Source organism: Scardinius erythrophthalmus (genome assembly GCF_964197995.2).
Source record: "Scardinius erythrophthalmus genome assembly, chromosome: 23".
Classification (NCBI taxonomy): Eukaryota; Metazoa; Chordata; class Actinopteri; order Cypriniformes; family Leuciscidae; genus Scardinius; species Scardinius erythrophthalmus.
The window spans coordinates 25,901,985-25,927,784 of record NC_138243.1 but is presented as its reverse complement, the minus strand read 5'-3'; the positions used below and the strand labels follow the sequence as shown (position 1 = coordinate 25,927,784).

General features: G+C 36.4%; 1 protein-coding gene across 1 annotated transcript in view; it reads right to left on the bottom strand.

The window, feature by feature from the left end:
• lrrc75bb (leucine rich repeat containing 75Bb) overlaps positions 1–22,702 on the bottom strand; it is a 39,201-nt gene extending 16,499 nt beyond the window's left edge. The window contains exons 1-3 of the mRNA XM_081353859.1: positions 22,152–22,702; positions 17,895–18,023; positions 9,847–9,959 (exon numbers count right to left, since the gene is read on the bottom strand). Coding sequence (XP_081209985.1) covers positions 9,847–9,959; positions 17,895–18,023; positions 22,152–22,433 — 524 coding nt within the window. The 5' untranslated portion in view covers positions 22,434–22,702. The remainder of the gene's footprint in view (positions 1–9,846; positions 9,960–17,894; positions 18,024–22,151) is intronic.
• Positions 22,703–25,800: the final 3,098 nt, after the last annotated feature.

The following is a 25,800-nucleotide window of genomic DNA, read 5'->3' as shown; positions in this document are numbered from 1 at the left end:
TAATGTCTGCACCTCCTTTCTTCCTGCCTGTATAAGGCTTTGAAAGTTGAATTATTGGAGAGGGCCGTCTGCAAGGAAGTGATGGATTATGTAACAGTAGCATAGCGGATCTCAGCTAGCAGAGTCATTGCAAAATGGCTACAGAAACAGCATTAAAGTGTATTGCTTCAGAAGGGATGCATCCCAGCGGCTGATAGCTGGTTTGAGCTCTTCTACTGTACAGCGGATTGGTGCCGACTGTCTGCTCGGCCTTTTTAATGCGTCAGCCCTCTGGGAATTTATGTGTCGGCACATTGGCTTGGTTTCTGCCAAGGCTACATACAGTGATGTGATGTTTATGCTAATCAAAGCGTTTGGAGGGCAAATGCATCCTTTCAGCACGAGGCAGAGATTTCATGGCTCGTCTGTTTTAATGCTAATACTGTAACATAACTTTTTGAATGATCAATATTGTTGTTAAACAGATTTCTATAAGAGCAGCACGATTAATCGTTAAAAAAAATTGCGATCTTAATTCAAACACCCATGCGATCTTATTCGTAAACGACGTAACCTGCTTTTCTGTCAGGATCACCGTCGTCAAATACGATTGACAATTAGCATACAGTTTGGATTGGCGGTATGGTTCTGTTCTGGGCAAGAAGAGTAGCAATGATTACCCTTAGGGTAAACAGAACAGAGCCAACATGAATGTATTACAGATATCATTAATTCAAGATTTTAAAGTACAACATAATTTGAGAATTTATTCTGATTCAAGGGGAATCAGAATACCAAATCCTGACTGATGAGAGGAGGAGCTGGGGAGGGAGGAGGGTAATTCGCTCCTGAGAAACGCGATAGCTGCTGATAATACTGAAGAGCTTATATATGTATACAGTGACAGGCGTTGTTTTCCTATAGGTAGACGTGGATCAGCTGAGAGTCAGCTGATGCGAGCTTGACTAACGTGACCTGCCAGAACTGACGCTACGCTTGATATTTGACTAAATAATACCGGAACATTCAGATTCAACATTCGTTGGTGCTGCCGTTGAGCCAGAGAGAGCAGTTGTCATGTATGAAACAGTCTTTTCAACCACACAGTATTACAAATATTCTTATTATCACAGAAGTACTACGATAAAAGTTTATAGTTCGGAAAAAAACACTGATGTCAACAGCGATCAAAATAGAACAAATCACCTTTAGAAAGTAACTTGGCACTTCAAATAACTATTACATCAATTACATCGAGACTAGTGACTGTTAGAAAATGTATTTGTCATTGAATCATTCATTCAAGAGATTCATTCAAAAACACTGATTCATACAGTAATGAAACAAGTGAAGTATTAATGAGTCATTGAATCATTCATTCAAACAGAGTTTTTTAAATGATTCAGATTAATTAAACATTTTCAATAGACTGCAGCAATTGGCATTTTGTCAGAACCTCTAGTAAATTTTGTTATTTTGTTTACTTGTGTGTTCAGAATCGTGGGATAATCTCTATTTGAAACAAAATAATTGTGATTCTCAATTTATCCAGAATTGTGCAGCTCTATTATGCCTTAGAAAATCATGTGGTTTTACCATATAATGTATAACATCTTTATATACAACATGTATATATACAGTATATATTAAAATGATAAAACTATTTTCACTGTACCACAGTCTTAATGAGTGAATCTCATGAAAACATGTTCAAGCCACATTTCCCCCCACAGTTTGAAAGAAAAAAATAAATATATATATATATATTTTTTATTACATTTAAAAAAGTGCTGAATTTGTAACTTGTTTTTGTATTATTTTCATGAAAATTAAATACATTTTTCCTTTAATTTTCCATTACTGCAATGCCATAAAATCTTTACAAATTTAAAATAAGCATATATTAAAAGGCAGTACAACAAGAATAAAACATTATCATGTACTTCTGAATCATATTGTATACTGTGGATGTACTATAGTTCATTGGTATATTAATATATATATATATATATTATATATATATATATATATATATATATATATATATATATATATATATATATGAATTAAAATCAGGAATGTGCTACTATAATCTACAAAAGTCAAAACAAAACATGCCTGACGAGGATGACAGTTTGGTTGAAAAAAGTCAGCTCACCCTGTTATTTACAACTAGTGAGATGTTCTGTACCAAAAGTTCTCCACATGGAGTTCCACAGACGATTAATCAGGGATAAGGCTCAAAGATGCCAGCTTAACACTGTTGTCAAGGTAGAGTTCGCAGAATCGCGTATATCGTAATCGCGTGGATTAAATCGAGCGTCGAGGTGTAAGTGCAGTAACTCGACACTTTAACCAGGGCAAAGGGGAAGAGAACAAAGCAGTGTGATAAATTAACGACAGTTTCAAGTTCAATAAAAGCCGGGGCGACCAGAGAGTGAAGGGCTGCCTTGGAGAAACAGGAGAGATGAGTCAGACCTGTTGATGACATTTCTAACCTCGGCTCTCCAGGGCTGCCCAGACACACAGTATCTAGGTCAAACACATTTACGGCCAACAAAGAGGTCAGGAAGCAGAAATGGAAAAAATAATACATAAAAAATAAATCAAAAGGAGTGTAAACAGCAGACAAATAAGGGTTAGAGTGTACACTACAAAAATAATTGTAATTTTTTTTTGTCTTGTTTTCAAGAAAAAAATTAATGGTAAAATAGAACTTTTAAATAAAACAAAATCTAACTAATCAGCATAAAAATAAAATCATTACAGCAAATACTCCAATAATGTATAAATAAACTGGGAAATGGGAATCGGGGAAGGAACTGTGTTTAATTGTTATGCCACAGTGCAAAATAGTTTTTAGTACCAATTAAATAACATGGTATATGCATATGATATTCGGATATTATCATGGTATATCATGTAAGACCATATAATACCATAATGAACTATGATAATGCCACAGTACTTTTATAGAGGGATATAATTAATAAATTATTCTAGCTAGAAATATTATTATTCTTTTTGGGGGGCAACTAAATCATATGCTACAAACTTAATCAGTATTTTTTTTACATGTAAAAGATTCAAATTGAATCTAATTGAATCTGAACACTACAATAATGTGCAAATAAACGTTTTATGAATTAAAGTAACTAAAATGCAAATTGGGGGGGGAAATATTTTTAGTTTTTACGAAAATTTGCACAATTAAATCCCAAGAAACATTTCTTCTTCTTATTATCAATGTTGAAAACAGTTTTTGCTGCTTTTAACATTTTTGTGGAAACAATAATAACATTTCAAACATTTGTGGTAAGATTAAAAAAGAGAGAGAAATTAATAATTCTATTCATCAAGGATGCATTAAATTGACAAAGGTGACAGTGAAGACATTTATAATGTTACAAAATATTTCTATTCAACAAATGCTGTTTATTAATTTGTTTTCATCACAAAAATGTTTTTATCATGTTTTCCACAAAAATATTAAGCAACACAACTGTTTTGGAACTGTGTCTTGAGCAGCAAATTTCTGAAGGATCATGTGACACTAAAGACTGAAAATTCAGCTTTTCCATCACAGTCTAAAAATATATTTTAAAATATATTTAAATAGAAAAGTTCTTTTAATTCATAATATTATTTCACAATATTAGTGTTTTTATTGTATTTTTGATTATATAAATGCAGCCTTGGTGAGCATAACAGACTTCTTTCAAAAACATTTTTTTTTTAATGTTTCCGAACTTTTGACATGTACTGTATGATAATCAAACATTAAAATCCCATTGTAGTACCATATGATGCCATCACTGAATAACGGTACTGCCACATTACTTTCTGAGAGGGATATAATTTACACAGTACAGTAGCTAGAAATGTTTTTTTTCTTAAATAAAAATATCTAAACATCTTCCAAACAAGATAAATCTGAGTGGAATGCAAAATATTAATCCTCCCCTAAGTGCTTTTCTCTTATAATCTCAAAGACATCACAGGGAGTAAATGTCCGCAGGAACATATGGGACACAAAACAGGGATGTGGGATGCAGAACAGATCGGATGCGGATCATTCTGCTCGGCAGCATCTTCAAATGTGGGCCGAAACGCCAACCTGCTCCCGGGTTGGCGCGTGCGCGGATATGCCCGTGAGCGCGCGGGTATGCCAGCCAGCAGCGGGCACATGCATCACATAAGCTGAAACCCAAGCCGCCTCACATGTGTTCAGCTCAACCGGTCTGTTTGATAGGCCACTGTGGCCATCCGCAGGTCCTCATTTGTGTCAGACTGCTGTGAGTTCTCACCCATCATGCTCTTAACTCTGGCTATCCACTGACTAGGGCAGCGACGGGTCGTGTATCTTTTACCCCAGCGGCTGGCGGCCAACATGCCCCACATAGTGCTTATTCGAATGAGGAGGATGTTAGCTGACAAACGCCAACTCCTTGCTGCTTTTAATGCAAGAGCAAACGCTCCCCCAATAAACTTTGCATCAACATGAAGCCGAGCCGAGACCTCCATACGAGAGGGGATAATTACACAGAGAACTGCTGCTGTCTCATCTACACCCCTGCCGACTGCTTTATTAAACAGATTCATCATTCCATTTCGTTTCAGAGGCCGTTACGGCTGAGAGGCGAACGGTTGCCTTGCAGGAGCGCCGGGTTGATGAAATAACAACTGCCGCTGTGCTGTTTCGCGCTCTCGCACGAGGGGATTTTCCAGGAGCTATCAAGAATATGTGGGTGATTAGCCTGAAATCAAGAACAGATTTTAAAATCATGACTAAACAACACTGGCTTCTCAAGCGCAGAGGCTCAGAGAGACGTGATCTGCAATGCATCACAAATGCAAGTACAATCAAAACACTTTCATATATTTATTTCTAAAGAAAATGCTTGTATATATATATATATATACTTCTTTAAGTACTTGTTTTCAAGTTATATACATTTTTTTTACAATTTTTTTTTGTTAAATTAGATTTAATTAATTATAGCCTATAATATATTATATTCTATATACCCACACATACACATAGAATTAAATCTAAAATAAGTATAAAAAACTATCAAATAAATAATACATTGTATTATATTAATATAGTATATATAATATAAAATATAAAAATCATTATATAGAACTATATAAAAATATTGTATACATACTGTATATATTAATATAATATAGTATATTGTAGTATAAAATAATTAAATATAAAGTAATATAAATATAATAATTTGCATGGATTGCTTTGGATTACTTTTAGATTTGGTTTTATTCTTTGTTATTTTTCTGTTAAAAATACGTCTGTCATGATACACTGTAAAAAATACAAAGTTCTGTCATGAAACTCTAGATGGCACATGCTGATAGGTCCTTAACTCAATCTGTTCTCAATAGGTCCTTAACGCAATCACAACATTCTCTATAGGGACAGCTGATTGGTTCTTGCTGTATCAGTAGCCAATGAGCTCGCTGTTCAACCTTCAAATACTTGATCAGCATTTGCTATAGCAGTTGCAGTGCGCTTTCAGAAACCCTCCACCTTCCCCAGCTCCACCTGTATAGATCTGCTAGATTTCGGGTAATTCATGTATGCTATATTATACAGCAGCAGCATATCTTACTTGCTCACAGCAGTGTGTCGTGTGTGTATTGGCAGTAGCAAGTCCTGTACTTGCTCTGCAGCAGCAGCAGATCTATTCTGGTAAAACCAAATATATATACATTTTTATATCCGATGTTAAACAGACGAGAGTCACTGTAAAAAAAAAAAGTTACTGCCTTAAATTTTTAAGTACAATCACTTGTATTTTTAAGTCATTTCAACTTAAATTACATTAAACTGACTTAAAAAAATCTGTTGAATCTTGTATAACACAAAAAAGCAATGTTTTCTTAACTTATTGGTTTCTTAACTTATTGTATCATTTTTACAGTGTATAAGAAACTCTCACATGTTGCTCATCAACGCCACATACTGTATATATGCCACTATTAATATGGAGAAGTGCGAATGAGATCCAAAAGCTATGGATTTTCATGACACTTGAAATAAAAATACTTTGCCAACAGTCATTTTTGGAGGAATATTTTGTGCTCCACTGAAAAAGTTACTGCTTACTGCTTTGGAATGCCATGAGGGTGAGTAAATAATGACCAAATTTTCATTTTTGGATGAACTTTTACCTTTAACTATGGTTCTAGCGGCACAGATGCTAACAAATGCAGTATTTCTCAGCTTTCTTACTCTCTTGCTCTACTCAAGTCTCTCTGATGCTCTTTATCTTTCAGGTTTTCCCCTCCGGCCACCTAACCTCACTCTTTAAAGCTTTTCTAGGAGACACAGAAAGAAAAAGAAAAATCAATGTGGTTTAAAGGAGCCTGAAATCTCTCCTAAAGAATATTAGAAAGAGGAAAGAGAGATGGGACGTCTTTAGAAGCCGAGAGAATCAGCAACACAGCATCTTTCCTCTGCTCTTGTTCCCTTTAAATAGAACAACGGTCGGCCTGACAATATCTTCACACTCTAACGGGGTCTTGTTTCGCTGAAGCATTCAATCTTTTCCCCCCACGATCACATCCGAGGGTGTGACAAGACAAACGGAGGAGGCATTTCTGCAGATTAGGCTTTCATAACAGAGATTGAAAGAGCAGAGGTTCACGAATTACGTGAGCGATGGAGATGATGGCTTGTTATTGTTGGAGCTTGTTTAGAGATGAGTTGGTGATAAAACAAGGAGCAGAGGAACTAAATCGCAGCTGTTGAAATCTCCCAAACTGGGTTAATTGCTCTGGGATGGGGAGAGAACATGGATATCATTAAAAAGACTTTCCCTTTCATAATGACTTGCTCACCATACCTGCCCAACGCCCAGAGGGAAAGACGTTCCCTGTGTTTCGTATGCTGTTTGCTGTTTGATGATATCTGACAGAGGAACTCATCTGAGAGAAACATTCATCTAAGTTTCACCTGTCCGTATTTGACACAGAGGCAAAGCGCCACTCGTAAGGGATGATAGGGAAGGGAGTCGTATCAATAAAAAGTGTCTAGCATCTCTTGATTCTGAAGCGACAGCTGCCTCTAGGGTAATAACATCCACACTTTTACATGATGGAAAGTGTCAGGATCAGTAGATAAAAACTGCAGTAGTTTTTGCAGCTCAATTGGTAGATCACAGTGTTAGCAACACCAAAGTTGTTGGCTGGACTCCCAGCGGTCACATACATACGGCCGTATAACATTTTGGGGTCAGTAAGATGTTGGGTTTTTTTTTTAAGGAAATGAATAATTTCACTCAAAAGTGATCGTAAAGGCATTTGCAATGTTACAAACGATTTTTATTTCAAATAAATGTTGTTTGAACCTTCTATTTATCAAAGAATCCTAAAAAACATGCATCACGCTTTCCACAAAAATATTAAGCAGCACAAATATTCTCAACACTGATAATAATCAGAAATGTTTCTTGAGCAGCAAATCAGCATATTAGAATGATTTCTGAAGGATCATGTGACACTGAAGACAATGATGCTGAAAATTCAGCTTTGATCACAGGATTACATTTTAATGTATATATTCAAATTATTTAAAATTTTAATAATACAAAATAAAATAAAAATGTGTCCTTTGAATACACATCACACTGCCATTGATAAAAAAGCATCTGCCAAATGCCTAAATGTAAAAGCACATTTCCACATATTCAAACTGGGCACAGTTTGGTTACGAGAAATGTGAGGAGCAATGGCACAAGTGCAAATAAGATGTAAAACTAAGAAAATAAAACTTTAGTATAGTAGCTTAAAGGGATACTTCACCTCTGGAAAGATGAATGTGTATTTAAAATAGGTCATTTAAGTAGAAGAAATGTGAAGAAATTTTTTAATTTGGAGCTTTCTAGACTGAGAAAAGCCAGAAAATTTATTTTTGGCTTATGTGGATGAAAGACAACAACTCCCAGAATGCACTTGCTTCGCTGCCCTAGGAGGCCACGCCTACCGGTTAGAGAGAGCAGTTGAAAACAACAAGGTTAGGCTACCAGTGAGTCTCCGTGACGAGTCTGCCTGGGATTTCGAGAACGCCCAAAATGTCCGGGATTCGGCTTTTGCGTTCTACAGTCGCCATTCATCATGTTTACTGTGGCGAGCAGGACGAGGCTGACGGCCGCGGGAGAACGGCGCGAGGCCGGTGGCGTCATTACTGAGACGCGCCGGTCTCGTATCTCTCACGGAGGTGCGGGAATTTTCTTAGCAATGTTAAAACGCACATCAACCGATCACTTGTTTAGCGTTCGTGTAAACACTACATTCAGATTCACCAATCGTAATGAATTCAGTTAGATTGAAACAAGAGGTGTGCATGTAAACAATGAATGGCGACCGCAGAAAGCAAAAGCTTAATCCCGGACATTTTGAACGATCTCGCCCGCCGGACAAGTCCGGGAAAAGGAGGATGGTAACCCCTACTACTCAGCTTTCTTCACAGAACAAGAGCCTGCAAGCTTAGCTTCCAAAGAAAGACGGCTGACACTAAGTACATTCTGTGAGTGAGATCCCACCTCCTATGGGCGGGTTGAACACATGCGGGACAGCCCCTCCTACTGGCTGTAGTCTTTAGCCTCTGGCCAGAAAATCCTCCGATGACGCAAAATGACGATTTTTGCGTCATCTGAGGATTTTTTTCCAGACAAAAAATACATAAATCTCTCCTCTCAGGAGGAGGGTGAAAAGCACAGTAATTCGAAAATACTACAGGTTTTCTACTAATACAAAGCTTAATGCTAAATCCTGAAGTATCCCTTTAAGAGGATGTGGATTTGAGATGGGAATTGTAATGAATTCCATAAAGGAACCTAAAAATGAGAGAATTTGTCATAATTCACTCGCCCTCACCGTCCAAACCTGTATGACTTCCTATCTTCAGCAGGACAAACACACAAAAAATGTATTAGACTCAAAAGTAGATACTTTGAAGAATGTCTAATGTTCAAACAACATTAGACCTAACTGACTTTAATTCTATTGAACACTGAGGCACTAGCCGTGTTTCCATTACAGATTTGCACAAAACTTTTGCGATATTTCCTAAATGTCGATAAAAAACCACCACACTAGCCATTATTTTTAATGGAAGGAGACGTGGACATATTATCCAAGCATTAATGGCAAGGAAAGCCTTTATACTGGGAGCGACTCGTATGAGGTGTTTCTCTGTGTTTCTCCCTCCTGCTTCAAGGTCTTGATCAATTGTAGCATTTCTTTGTTGTTCAGAATCTAGTATTCCTGTAATACTTTTGTCTTTTATGAGTTTAATAAAGAACTCTGTCTCGTCTTCTGTCCAAACATACCACGTCATCTTTAAATAATAATCGACTGTTACGTATACACCAGGTGACCTGTAAATGAGCAAAAACTGTTTCCACTGCAAATATTCCTTTTTCAAATTGCCTGAAAAAAACACCTCACGCGAGCATAAAAAACATTTTTGCGATATATGGGAGTTTTTGCGAAATTGATTTTTTTTCGTATTTTTAATTCCGCAGAAAAAAGAAAGTCATACATTTTTTGATGGTGAGGTTGACTAAATGACAACAGAATTTTCATTATTGAACTGTCGGTGAACTGCTCCTTTAAGTAATTGAAGTTGCTCAATATTAACCCAATTAAACTCTTTGTGCTCTTTCATACCCCTGTTTAATCATCTTATGCCGACGTCAGGAAAGGCTAATCTTGTTTCCTTCCACTTGTTAGTATTTCAATCTGTCAGCGCTGATTTTTCTAAGCTCTGATATCAGTTGTTGTGCTGGCTGTGGAGGTGTATCCTAATAAGGGGCAGATGGACAGACGCAAGACTCTTACCAGGCTTGAGACTTCCTCCTGGGCACGTTCTGTCTGCTCCACTTGGAGTGAGGGGTCAGGTGATAGATCAGCTGCCTGCAGATCTTCTCAGTGGACTTGAGAGCATCAGACTCCTGCAAAAGCCAGGATGAGAAGAAGAGGGTGATGATTAGCTATTCTGGGAGACTGGAGGGCTTATGGTCACTGACAGTGTAATCCAAAGCAACTTGGATGTTTACCATGTCTAGCGCTATTAAAAGGGTTAAAAGGACGTAAACATTCAAGTTAATCTGCGAGTGATGATTTAGTTTACAAAGTGTCACACAAGAGGCCATTGCTTTTTAGACATTTTACCATAGTCAAGATGTGCTAGGCATGACACGACACACAAGCAGCACTTATACCGTGGTGAAAAACACTGTAAAGTGGCAACAGCAAAAATAAAATAAAATGAACATCTATTTGATAAAAGACAGCAATGTTTAATTAAAGTTATTAATAATAACGATCATTATGAATCAAAAGTTGGGGTCGGTAAGATTTATTAATGTTTTTGAAAGAAGTCTCTTATGCTCATCAAGGCTGCATTTATTTGATCAAAAATACCATACAAACAGTAAAATATTATTATAATTTCAAATAAATGTTTCCTATTTCAACATATTTTAAAATGTAATTTATTTCTGTGATGCAAAGCTATATTTTCAGCATCATTACCCCAGTCTTCAGTCACATGATCATTAGAAATCATTCTAATATTCTGATTGGTTGCTTTAAAAAACACATTTCTTATCATTATTATTGAAAACTGTTGTGCTGCTTAATATTTTTTGTAGAAACAGTGATACATTTTTTCAGGATTCATTGATAGAAACTTCAAAAGAACAGAATTATTTTAAAATTTAAATAATTTGTAATATTGTCTTCAGGGTTCTCAAGTTTTATCAAAAGCTTGGAGTGAGATCACATGTGGTTGGGGGAGGAGCCTAATGGAGCCCCGCCCCCACCTGTCCCCGCCCCCCAATTTTACCCATTGTTCATAATTAACCAGCACAAATTGAAATTATAACAATTGGTAAATCTAATAAATGACAGAGCAATTCATCACATCAAATATACTCTTTAATTTTATATTTCAAAATTACAAATAAGTTATACAAAAATTACAAAAATAGAATAAATTGCTCCAAACAGTTTGGAAAAACAAATATTTTTGCATTTTTTAATGTGTCTAGTCGAAACGGTATAATGATTTATTGTGTGGTGGGACATTGTGAACAAATGACATATTAGAGTATTATTAAGGTGTGTGTGTGTACACAAGAGTTATGAAATGTGTTTTGTGTTGTAAGTTTTTGAAAAATACAAATGCAATGGCAATGATTAATGTTTTGATATATTACCCAGAGCACTCTGCTTTAATACGTATGTAGCCTTAATGTAACTAGAAATACTATTAATACAGTATAATATATAATTTAAAATAAAATAAAATAAATACATTTAAATTTATTTAAAAAAAATGAAGAAATACATCTTCATTCCTTCCCATACCCACTAACATTCCCTTAGTTTAAGAAAACGTAAGCTAGCCAAACTGAGCCAAAGCTTCTGGCCTGGTTGCAAAGTAGTTGTAGAGTTTTTGACTGCATCAATAATAATGTATACGATGGGCTATATATTAAATGTTCTAGCCTAAAAATGTTAGACGAGCTTTCTTCTGACTTACCTTCTCCATCATCACGACGTGTGTTCGCGCGATGTTGTTGGTTACCTAGTAACGAACATACGGTGGCCGAGAATGTTCCGTCAACTTCCGTGTGTTCGCGCATCTATGTTGCCTATTAACGAACGCAATCTGGCCGAGATACACTGGCGGCAGGAAACTTCACTTTGTGTGCCCGCGCCTCGTATACAACGTTATATATAAAGCTTGTAGGACAACTTGGTTGACATTGCCTTTTCAGCGTGAGAAATACACGGTGTGGCGTGTGAGCGTGTGAACTGGTTGAATTGCGTGTGTCTCACGGCCAATGCGTGAGACTTGAGAACCCTGTGTCTTTACTGTCACTTTTGATCAATTTAATGCATCCTAACTGAAAAAAGTATTAATTTCTTTCTTTCGTTCTTTCTTTAAAAACAAACAAACCGTACTGACCCCAAACGTTTGAAAGATATTGTGTTGTGTTCACAATTTGTAAAATAGTGTTGCACTCTTCTTTAATTTATGATGATTTAATTAATACTGTATTAGAGTATTAAGAATCTAATGAGAATGGGAATAACAAAAAACCCTAAAGTGAAATGTCTGGCCACATTAATTCAAATTTTGGGGGGATATAGGCTTAATTGTCAATAAAAAAAATGTCATATTGTAAAACAAATCCTAATGGTCCTAAAAATAGGGTTCAATTTCTTCATGCAAAATATAATTTCTAACCCCCCCCCCCCCCCCCCAAAATGTATATCATATTAATTTTTGTTAAGAGCAGTACTCTTTCTAAACATGTAGCTTAAGATAAAGATGAGAGTTCATTTAAAAGGTCTTAGTTATTCATGCCGTTTTGAACTGCTGGGTGAGAGGTTGATGTAAAATGATCTCAAGTCCTTTGCACAACAATGCCTGCAGCCATCGCATCAAAACAGGCTTTGGCTCGCCTCTCTCTCTTTAAACGGATTGGCCGGAGCAGAGCTGAGCAAATCTAATCTAAATCTACAGCACAACAACGCAAGCGAGGCAGGAAAACACAAAAGACTGGACGAAGCCATCGACTGGAGTCGGCTAGCAAAGAAACGACACCGACTAAACATGTACATCTTGGTGGCCTTCTGATTGCTATTAAGTCAAAACAAAGACATTAGTCGAATCTCTATTGCATATTAAGTTGGCTGCTGGTAGAAGTGAGTGACAGCAATTATCGAACTATTTTTATTGATCTCCCACTGACTCCAGAGGGAGTTTTATCGTCGGAAGGATTTACGTGAACTTTCAATCAGGGACTGAACATTAAGACACTATTGCTCAATACACAACTGCCACGATTTAATGAAAAACTGTCAATTGTAAGACAGCTAAATGAAAAACAAAATTTATGTGCTACGCACAAACAAAAGAACATTAAAATGCCTTTGCATATTTCCCATGATTCCCATCACGATTAACTGCTGCGATCGAGGATCAGCTGACTCCTGGGAATCAAAACTTCATTAGATGGTGGTATACTGAGACACACATTGACCTGTCTAACAATCAGAAGCTACTTTAAAACCGTAGCTCACTAAGCTACCCACGGAGAAGATGTTAAACCAGAGACGGACCACTCGTAGAGACAGACCACACGCAGCTATAATACTGAAAGTCACGCTTCTCATTCAAAACAGCCAATTACTTCATAACCTCCTTAGAATAGTGACTTGTGAATGTACAACAGCACGATTTAATAAGGCTACCTAGTACCATTGATGCATGGCAATGTATTTCTTCCAACTTATTGGATTATATAAAGGAATGACCATATAAAGTAACCTTTTTTCCCCTCTCTTTTCAGATTCCCCCTGTAGTCAATAATTGTATCCCCTAAAACTCATCTTTGATCACCAAAATGACATATTTAAATGTTTTTTCCTTGAAAAAAATTCTTCATGCCTTAAAATAGCTTGAATGCAACTCTACACCCTTGCCTCATTAAGTATACGCGGTTCTATGAATATGCAAATTAGCCCCTCCTCCATTTACTCACACCAGCTAAGAGATCCACTCGTTGACGATCACACGTTGACATGATTGGTTGATATGAATTTGCTCATGGTTTGTCTTAAAGCATATTAAAAACACCACATTAAACAACATTAACAACTTGATTTTCACCACAGGGGGACTTAAATTATTGATAATATGTCTGTTGCAAAATATTTGTTTGAATGGATGTTATTTTGTTATATCTAAAGACTATAAAACGCTGACAAATTCATGCTAAAGAAGCTGATTTTGCTACAACTGTTGTCAGTGTTTAATGCTGTTTTTAAAATACATTGTTGAAATGACAACATCTTTCTTATTTAAAGTAGATGTAGATGTTATTTAAAGCATTAAGTCACACTTTAAGCTACCAACAAAAACTCTACTGAAGTTATTTGAGGGGGAAATATACTTTAAAATAAAACAAATGATGTATTTAATTTCTTTAAAATAATTTATTATTATTTATAATAATTTATAATTTAATGAGAGCAGTATTTATATGGCTCAAATAAATTAACACAATTAAAAAATGGACACAAAACAATGAATCCGTAAAACATTTTTTTTTTATCTGGTTCATTCACACAAACTATCTGAATAATTTATAATATTGTCTTTACTGTCACTTTTTAGCAATTTAATGCATCCTAACTGAAAAACAGTATTTATTTATTTATTTAAAAAAAATGTGTTGTACTCTTCTTTAATTTATGATGATTTAAATAATTAATTAATACTGTATTAGAGTAATAAGAATCTAACGAGAATGGGAATAACAAAAAACCCTAAAGTGAAATGTCTGGCCACATTAATTCAAATTTTTGGGGGAAATAGGCCTAATTGTCATTAAAATAACATCATATTGTAAAACAAATCTTAATGGTCCTAAAAATAGGGTTCAATTTCTTAATGCTAAATATAATTTCTGCCCCCCCCCCCCTTTTTTTTTGTTAAGAGCAGTACTCTTTCATTAAATTTCATTGAAATGAATTAGATTTGCCATAGCTACATATGAGTTTAGTGAGTTTTGAATCAGTAAATCATTTATTTTTGAAACAGTTTATTTACATAAACTGTCTGAATGAACTGATTCATTAAAATGATTCAGACTATCTGATGCTACATATAAGTTTAGTGAGATTTCAATCATTGAATCATTTCTTCTTGATCCGGTTCATGTACACAAACTGTCTGAACAAACTGATTTATTAAAATGTATAAGATGTTCCAAGGCTGCATATTAGTTTATAGAGTTGATCAGTGAATCATTACTTTTTTAAAATCTGGTTCATGTACACAAACTGACCAAACAAACTAATTCAGTAGAATGAATCAGACTTTCTGACTCTATACGATTTCTCTACTTTTCGTTACCCTCCAACACTGATTATATAACAAAGTCTAACAGGTTTGGATTTCAGGCATGACATCTGAATGGCATGAATCCATTTCTTTGAGGAGCATGGTGGCTTTTCTGAGCTCAGTAGGATGGGATTTTGTCTACCTGTCAGCCAGAAACTGATGTTTATAAAGTCAGAGAGGAAGGAAAGAAGCAAAGGAAATTTAGAGCCCTTCAATCCCTCGCTCTGGTTTTCTGGGTTTAGATGCTTAGCTCTTCAAGGCTTCTCCTGTTGAGACGCCTGCTAAGAGTCCAACTGAGATCAAAATCCAGCCTGAACACTCTTTTTGCAATGTTAAAATACTCCCACTAATCCCACTGTCCGGCTCAGACCTGATTCAAACTTGTTTTCCTCGGCAAACTCAAGGCTAGAAGGTAAATGCTAATGCTTGTGACAGTGCTTGTGCAAACAAACTGAACAGCGCACAACCCAGCTTTCTGTACCGACACACTGACAGGGTAAAGATGCTTAATGAGTTGCATCCTAATTAAGTCTATTACAATTGTACTTGGGTTTTATTACATTAAATGGATATATCTGTCTGTCTATCTATCTATCTATCTATCTATCTATCTATCTATCTATCTATCTATCTATCTATCTATCTATCTATCTATCTATCTTAATCCAACATTCAATGTTTGTCTTGCATTTCTATTTAAAAATTACAGTTACATGTATTTATTTCAATTCCAACTATTAACTTCCTTGCATTGAATTGGAATTTGAACTAAATTCTGAACAGCGCACAACCCAGCTTTCTGTACCGACACACTGACAGGATAAAGATGCTTAATGAGTTGCATCCTAATTAAGTCTATTACAATTGTTTATGCTTGTGATGTGCTCCTCTTCAAACTTATGTGAGCCTCACATTGATTTACTGTCAAAATGGGCCATTGCAATACGTGACAGAGAATCGAAAAGCAATGCCAGGGCCGGCCGATTAGTCAGTGACCCCTCTTACATTCTTATTGAGTGAGTTACAGTAGGTTACCCAAAATGTTGGCTAGAATCTTGTTTTATCAGATATGCACACTGACTGACAAAAAGTTTACTCTGCACTTCTGTTTATATGAGAAATATATTAGCCAAGTTCATTGGGAAAAGCATGACTGTGGTGACATTCCTGCAAAATGATATAACATTGCTACTGTGACTTTTTGTGACAATTTCAAAGTCCATTGAGTGGCACTTAAAAGCATTCAGTTTTATTCAAAACAGATGAAGGTGAATCTGAAAAAATATCTATTGTTGGTTGTTAAACGTATTGCGGCAGTACAGAAGAGCTAAAAGGTTAAATAAAGGTGGTTTATCAAGTTTGAAAATAACAAACCACCTATACTGTACACTTAACCGTAATGAATAGCGTTAATCAAAGAAAATGTGAAATAAAAAACACATTTGCTGAAGCACCCATGTCATTTTACCTTGTTCTACAAGTCTTTGAGCTCTTTTATAGTGACCTACCGAGAAAGTTTACTACGTCAGGAAAGCTGCTGATTATGTGATGCAAATGTCAAAAAGTATTAGTTTACAAATCATTCACTATGGTAAAAGTGTTTTAAGGTCATAACAAATTGTGCAAAGAACTGGGTGCAAATAATACGTTTTTATTAACCCTCTGGTGCTGTTCAAATAATTTTTGACCGAAAAATTTGACGTTTAGTTTTTTTATTTTAGAATTTTTTTCCTTCATCGGAATGGTACGAAATCTGGTAAAGGTTTTGGCACTTGCTGTGTGAACACACACAAAAACAAATCATGGACATGATTCGAAAAGCTTAAATGGTCCTGAAAAAACTTGTATTGTTCGTGGTTAAAAATGGGAGATGAATTTCATTAATTGGAAACGTTTGGTAAGGTGCACAAACAAATTTTCACAGCTTGTTTAGATTTATGGCTTTGATTTTCTCACAGTTTTAGAGTAAACCGTGTTTTAAAATTAAAAATAGTATTTTTGTGTATTTTTCATAACAATAAATGTAACATTCTTTTACTTTTTTCAACTTTAAAAAGAGACCAAACTTAAGTCTGCGCACCAAAGCATTCAAAATTGACCACAGTTTAAGTAGGAAGCTTCATTTTCAGGTCCATGCTCAAAAAGTGAATACATAGATTATAACTACTGTATAAATACAATTTAGTGCCATAAAATCCCGTAAAAATACAAAACATTAAATACAAAATATTATAGAACTAAAATGTAGTACAATCATTTCATTGACCGACACGCGAACGATACCGACACAAGGGTTAATTGATAATCTGCCTCTATAATCATAATTTGTGTGAAAAGGAATAAACGTTGTTGGAGTTTTACTGCCTGTTATCTTGTACAGTAGCCTAGGTACGTTTTTAGAGTTAGCAGAGGTAAGGTATATTTAGGTAAACATATTTAGGTTGGAAATATGACAAATGTTGATTCTATTTGCCATTCAGAAAAGTCAAGCCGTGCCCCTTCAAGTGGATCTATTATTGGAAAGTGCTCCTCTCGCTGGCCTTTCTGTCCAATTAAGTCCAAACAGGACTGTGGAACTTCTGCATGGAATGAAAACATCACTGATGGCTCTCTTGAGCAAAATAAAGGTCACTTCCATCTTTCTGTACTTCTCGCACTTTGCAAACTAATTTTGGACAGGGCCGAAGCGGGAGCTCCCGAACTCCAGTCCCGGCAGTGGGATGACAGCTGACCGTGGTCTAAATCATTCGGCGGGGCTGTAGAATCGGCCCGCCAAGCCTCTTACCGACAGCTAAAAATAAAAGCTCTACATATCTGGAGACTGAGTAATGAACATGTGCATAGGTTTTGCTCCAGCTCTGCTAATGTTGGCAGCTGTGGGCTGATATCGAGTCAAACCCTTCGACTAGCCACCTCACGAGTTTATGTGTACGACCATCCTCGCTTATTAGTGCTGGTGGCTTACCCTCTTTGGACACTGCATGTCTCGGGCCAAATTGAGCAAAAGCTCATGGGAAATTGGATCCACTAGGTTGAGGAAGGCGGCGTTCTTGTAGAGGATGTCGTTGAGAGATGTTCCTTCAAGACCCAGGTCCTAGCGAGAAAGGACGAGAGAGAGAGCGAGAGATTGTTAAGCATGCAGGATTACAAATTCAAGTAAAGGTCACTGATAAACCTTGATATTCAACAACTTAATCCTTTCATCCTACGCCTCCAATCTCCATTCGCCAGATTACACGAGGGGCTTTTTTGAATGACATGCAGATAAAGTAATCTTTGCATCATGTTTACTTCTAGTGCTTCGGAAGAAAGAAACGGTTTGTTGATTTATTGCTGGACTAGCGCTGCTAACCTTTAAGTCCAGCTTCTTTACGTAAGGCAGAGAAAGTGTGTGCAGACACAGTGACAGCTTATTAGCCGGGCTTATCGTATACAGCTAAAGTGTTTTCCCCCACTGAACAGCCAAGGCAAGCAAGTCTGATACGACCAACAGGGAAAGAAAAAAGGCATGTGGGAGACTCAAGAAACAAATTCCCTGAGGACTAGGTTTCTTGTTTAATCCACTGGTCCGCGCAATTAGAAGGGACAAAGCAAACATATAGAAGTGAATAAGAGGGCGAAACACATTTAATGCATCGAGGCAAACGCCAGCATCACAAAGCAACAACTACACCACCCTGTGAGTCGATTCAAAAACAGACCCCACTGAAATTGATGAAGAAACTGTCAGGCGGAGGAAAGCTGCTGAGTCCGGGGAAGTGGAAACTCCCTTTGGGTTTCACGCTGATGTATTGCACTTCTTTGTCTCAGGGATTCCCTGCCATCTGGAAGCTCCTCTAAGCTCTCTATTTTTCATCTATAAAGCATTAGCACGGGTCATTTCTGTTCTGAAGTAGTTTTTGAACACAGTAACCTCTAAAACGAATATGAACGCATTGTAATTTAAGAAAGCTTTTCTATGAAAAGTGTCTAGTAGGATTTAAGCAGAAAAAACTCTTTGTACTGGTAAAGAAAATTAATACAACGCCAGGAATGAAATAAAAAGCTAAAGTTAGCCCAAATCCACTGAAATGACTCAAGTGAAATTATTTAAAATTCATCCCTATGCTCATTTAATTGTGATCAGCGTTATTTTAGTAGTATATATACTATTATAGTATTTATTCGTATTTTGAATTACCTTTTTATTTTTATATTTCCAGTTTTCATTTTAATTTTAAGTAATTTTGTTATGTGCTTAAGATTTTTTTTTTTTAAGTTTCAGTTTTTCATATAATATTTTATTTTATTTGAGATTTATTTTAATTACCAAAAACTATAGTTTTAGTTAACAATACCAATACCATCTTGATCCAATATTTTTAGACATATATGATGGGGACATACTACAATAGGAATGACCCAAACATTATGGCAAAGCCCAGTCATATCTGGGAGATTAAAGTGCAATCAAAGAGACAACATTTTCATTTCAACATATTATGCAACCACAAAATCTTTGTAGCATTGACATCCACTGCATGTGCTCAGTAGAGCATGTAAGCGGAGTTGTTTCCTGCCTTTGCTCAATGAGAGTCAACAGCAGAAAATGAATTGCACTCATTAGGGCACAGGAAGAGCTACAGCAGAGATAAGGGATGTTGTTTTTGTCCTCCTCTCTCACTTTCTTTCTCTCACTCTCTCTGGGGCAAAAGGAAGGAGTCTACTCCATCCTTTTGACCCTCAGTTGATTAACATCCAATACATTTTTCCCTGAACAGAAAAGCTGATTTTCAATGCGTAGGAATTCATTTCTTTCAGCAACCTACAGGTAGCAAGGCTTGCCTTGATGTGACCCCTCTCTCTCCTTCAACAGGGTGTTAAGAGCTTCCAGGGCCGGGGTGACGTGAGTGAGACGGCTCCATGTTTGGAAAGCTTTTCGACTGGCTGGGCATCCAAGTGACAGTGTGCCATATCAAGACAGGGATGAAACTGTGGACTGAAAATTCACTTCCCCGTGACTAAATCCAAACTTTTCACAGATATTAAAATAATGATTAAAATAATTTGAACAAACTAAGCGCTATGTGCTTATGTTATTAATATTTCTATACACTTTTAAAAGATATGTTCTATTAGAACCTTAAAGGGTTCTGTCAGGCGCTTCATATAGAACCTTTTAGGGGTTCCATCATGGGATCATTTCATGGAATTAGTTTAAATGAATAAATTTTCTTTTAATTTCGTTTAACTACATGTACTTATAGAGTTACGGTTATAGGGTTTGGTTTAGGGTTAGTACTTGTAATTATGCATAACTTACTGTTATTATGCAATACTTTCATTTATGACACTTCTCCCTATAAATCAAATTTTTGGCATAAAGGGTTCTTTAAAATTGATTCAAGAACATATGGTTCTATACAGAACCCCAAAAAGTTGGAAGTTTAATTCATTTCAACTTAAACTGACTTAAAAAATTAGTTGAATCTTGTTGAATCCAACTTATAAAAAAGTTGAAAAGTGCTGAACTTATTTTTGATGAGTTAAAGCAATGTAAAAAAAAAACATTTTGTCATTACTTATTTTTTAAAGATTTTGATAAACTAATTTTGATATCCATTTGACTTTATCCAATTTAAGACATATATGATAGGGACATTAAAATATACTTCAGAATTAATGACTCATACAATATGACAAAGCAGAGTCAAAATGGGATAACAGAAAGATTAAAGTGCAAGATATGACCTGAAATTGTGCCTCAAATTAAATGGATGAAAAAAATAAGCCATATCTAGTGACTTGGGGGTAAACAACCACCTAGCAACCACTCAGAACACCTTAGCAACAAAATCGCAATGTCTTGGCAACCACTTGGAAATCATTTTAGCATCATTTTGCACAGACAAGCACAGAAACTCTGACAATCCAGCTTTATATCACTGTTTTCATGTTATCAGATCACCCATCATTTCATTGTTCCAATTATCTTTTGATTCAGATGCCAAGAATCTCCTTCCAGATGTTCAACAAGCTAGGAGACATCATTAGAAAACGACTCAAGTTGCACAAAAAAAGACAAAAGAGGCTTTTCTCAGACCCTTTTATCCAGTGAGTGAGCAACTGGAGGACCCTCATCTTCAGGTTGCATACATTGAGATGTTCCTGTGATTTGAGGACCCTCTTGGCAAGCTACTCAATAAACACAATTAAAAGACCAAAAATCCTCCATGAAGTCCATACGTGCTGATTCTCTCATAAACACTTCAAGCTTGAACTGTGGTGCTTTCATTAGCATAAGCTGGATCAATGAGTCTGCACCACTGGACTTAGTCTACGCAGATCTGGTTTGCTAAAATGATGGACTTATGGAGCACTGAGGAGCCTGTCAATCATCAGCTGCAATATCTGAGCACTACACAAAGACCTCAACTGTTCAACAGCTATCAAACCTCCCAGTCGTGATCAGGAAACATCCAGTGAATAGCTTTGGAGAGGTGGGATTTGCTCTGAACAATTCGTGACATCCTGAAAGCCTTGTCTCCAGTTGTTGGAGTCCAGATCATCCTTTTTGACAATTGCAGAAATGCAAATCTGACTGCACTATAAAGCACCTATAAACTGGTTTGTCCATCATGATCAAACATATCACAACAAATTAATAATCCAGCGATCTTTATATTACGTATACTATATCACATATAATATTCAGTACAATTATAATATATTTAACAAAACGTAACATGGTATACCTTCTATTATGTAAAAGGTTCTTTGAAGTACATTAATACAGTGAATATCATGCTGTATTATGATACTCATTTAGTACCCTGGGCTGGCACATATCAAAGCACCATGGTATTACCACTACTTCCAATGTTTGTAAGGCTTGTAACTGTTTTATTTCAAATGCAGTTAATTATTATTTTATTGTACCCATTTTATTGTAGAAATATTTGAATTTGTATAGAAATCTCATACTTTTTTTCATTGCAGACTTTAGTATCTAAAAAGTTTTAAATGCTGAAAATTAATTTTAAACTGGGAGATGCATGTGAGATTTCTAGACTATATATATATATATATTTATATATCATTGCAGTCTATGAGACACAGTACAACACATTTGTGATTTTTCTTTTCTTAGTGAAGCTAAGCATCATCATCATCAACAACAACAACCTGTAGTTCTGTCTAAAAAAATATACAATCTGGGTTATTAAAAAATGATGTTTTGTACCTTTCTAAGCAGTTTCAACACATCGATGGCTTGTTCCCCCTTCTGCTCCTTCAGCAGGGTCTGGATCTCCCGAACCCAAGCCACTCTCCGGACGTAAGGGCTGGGACTGGATTTGCGCAGCATTCCGGGAAGCTTGTCGGACTTCAGCATCAGAGAACTGAATAAAAACTCTCCTCTTCCTCCACTTGTCTTCTCCACATCCCGTTCATGATGCTGTCGATCCTTACGAACGAGCGTCGCCTGGCTGTCTAAACTACTTTGCCTGGTCAACTTGGATCCCATGTTTCAACTTTCCAATTTCTGTCTAAGTGTCAAATAATTCAACGCTGTTGTTTCATAAAGCATGCGTAAAGTAAACCTTATAAGATCTTTTTACTGAATGCACGCTCATAATTACACTTCATCTAGTTCATTTGCTCAGGTAGGATCAAATTCATCAAGTAAAATGCATATTCATCGCACGAAAATATTAAAATGTCACTTTCCCCGCGGTTCTCTTGCCCCTGTGAACCTCCGCGGTGTTTGTGTTCTTCCAGGCTTCAGCACATGCCACGCCCATGTCTCACTCGCTGTCCAATCAGAGCGCTCGACTCCCACATGTGTTGATGATGGGAGGGAAGCCCGTTCTGTCCTGTCAGCACGTAGCCTACTGTATAGATACCGAATTGTGGTATTAAAAATGATATAATAATAACCATCAATACAACCTAAAAATTAATCTGAACATTTTCACAGAAATATTTCCAGTGATTTACAAAAAGTAGGCTACCGTTAAGGCCCCTGTATGGTATTTACATGGTAGCCTACCTACGCTAATGTTTTTTTTATAGCTGGTTAATTTAATTAAATTAAATTCACATTTATTCTTATAGTGCTTTTCACAATACATCATTTCCAAGGAGCTTTACATAAAAATGCATGTTTCTTAGTTACAATTAAGAATAATAAGAGGTGACTGTCAAATAATGTCCGTATGTCAAAAATGTAGACAACAGCAGTGCTTTTACTGAGGTAAATTTAGCTTCTAGTAGGCCTATCAGTATTTAACACAAGGGCTACTCTAACCAATAAAAATATTAACTGCAATTAGGGCTGGGATAAACGATTATTTTTTAAACGATTAATCTAGCGATTATTTTTTCGATGCATCGATTAATCTAACGATTCATTTTTCCAGTCCGATTCGATTCGATTATCTCCCCATTAATTGAATAATAGCAATTTATACATGTTAATTTACATATCTGAATGAAAAAAAAACATGAATTCCTTAACATTGCAATATATGTCTCGTGAGTTCAGTGTTGGACAGATCAGTTGTTTTAACCATTCGTTTAACCAAGTGAATCGGTTCAAATGAGTCATTAGTTCGCGAATCGGACGTGTCATTAGTGGACCTGTAGCATACGGCAAGCGTTGTGATTATCCTGGCAGTTTATTTTTTACCACAATTCACACTCTGCGGTAATTCAAGAGAAAAAAATCTCCGAATGCTCCACGTGAAACTTTGGTCTTCCGCCCTTTTTCTATCGTGTCTAATGATTTTGATTAATATGCACGAGGGAGAGAGAGAGAGCAAGACAGCGCTCGTGTTGTTTGAAGACTGTGAGTGCGCGCGCGCGCGGCCGGGGCTCTGTCTCGTACTTATATGCGCCCTGTGTCAAGCGCAGTCAGTCATTCTATTCTACATCACTCACCGATCAAATAAGGCTTTGGCAGCCACCAAAAAAAATTCAATGCAGGAAAACCCCTGGATTGGTTATATAACGTTGGACAGAATAATGGTCCGGCCATCGCGTATCAGCGCACATAAGGTAGCCTACACACTGTGAAGTAATTTGGAAACGTTTTTTAGAGAAATGAAAACAGGGGTGCGTTTCCCGAAAGCATCGTTGGCCAACTATGGTCGCAAGTTCTGTCGTTACCAATAGAGTTCAATGGACATTGCGATGAACTTGCGACGATAGTTGGCCAACGATGCTTTCGGGAAACGCACCCCAGGTCGACGAATCGACGCGCATATTTTGCGTCGACGTCATCGATGACCTCGACGCGTTGTCCCAGCCCTAACTGCAATACTAAATATTTCAGTAAAATCATTTCAAAAATGTAAAAACTTAACTTACCTGAGTGTATGAACGGGCAGAAATGGCGGAGTCCTCAGTTTGAAAAATTAACTGTCACTTGTCTCGAGGTTCATCGTCGCCAATCCACCAATAGGAATTCAAGGATGATGCAACGCATATACGCCACCAGGGGGCATTTTTACAATTATTTGTTTTTAATGTTTCCTTCGATAGATTAAAACCATCACAATATGGTATACAAAATAAAGAAAACACCTAGTTAGTTTATTTTTTTCTTCACAAAATGATTTGTCAAAAAGGCAAACTATAGCCTAATGTATTAGGAAATATAAGTTTCATGCTAATGTACAGCTCAAATCATACATTGACTAGATATTAATATTTGTTGACTCTTGTTTTTGACTACAACAGTCATTCTCATGGGTCTTGACTCAAAAAGCTTTGTGATTGTGTTGTGTAGGCCTATAAATAGGCTATTGTGTAATCTTTAGTTTACACTTCAGTCATAAAACATGAATTATAGGCCCATTTTAATAAAAAAGGTTATTTGCTACGCAAGGGTTCTACATAGAGCCATTTTTTTGGTAAAAGGTTCTATTGGCCAAGTAGCCTACTGAACCCCAGGGAAACTGAACCTCGAGGAACCCTTTTTTTAAAAGTGTACAGTACAGTTCTAAGACTATATAAATCATGCAGTAAGCTAATATATCACATATTCATTTAGGCAGAAACAATGATCTCATTAAAGCAATAACTGCAAGCGAGCTTAATGATTACAATCTATAGAAAATTTGGCAGTGGTCCATATTCAGAGTTAGCGTCATCTGAAGTCCTCGCAGGGGTTGGCGTCATTTGGCGGACATCTGAAATCTTCATATGAGGACTGGAGCATTCATATCTTCATATGAGCAGGCGTACTCTCTAGTTACCTTGAGATGGGCATCCCGAGATAAAAAAGAAAAGCAAATGGAAAATAATTAGCGTAGCTGCTGTTCATAACATTTCAAGCAAAAGGTAATCACATGCATTTAATCTGATATAACTGCAGTACAAGGCTATGCGGTGCATTATGCTTGGCTAAAGAGATGTCTTTAATCTAGATTTACTGAGAGATTGAGACCCGAACATTATCAGGAAGGCCAGAGTTATAAGAGCCAAATGTGAATATACTCTCCCTCCTTTATGGACTTGGGTATCCTAGGTACTACCAAAAGTCTAGAGTTTTGTGACCTTAAAGAGCATGATGGATTGTAGGGCGATAGATGATTGGTTAAATACACAGGAACTAAACAATTTAGGGCCTTATATCAGTAGCAATACTTTGAAATGGATACAGAACTTAAAGGAACACTCCACCGTCTTTCCTTCATTTAGATAGGTGGGCAAACACATTTTTGTCTCAGTGCATGCATTGTTTTAGTTTGGAAGCACCACCGCTAGCTTAGCTTAGCATAATGAATGGAATCCTTTGTTGCCAGCTAGCATGTCATGTGTAAAAGTTTTCTTGGTTATGCGAATGTTAAGGGAACATTCACATTTTATCATTTTGCAAATATTATGTA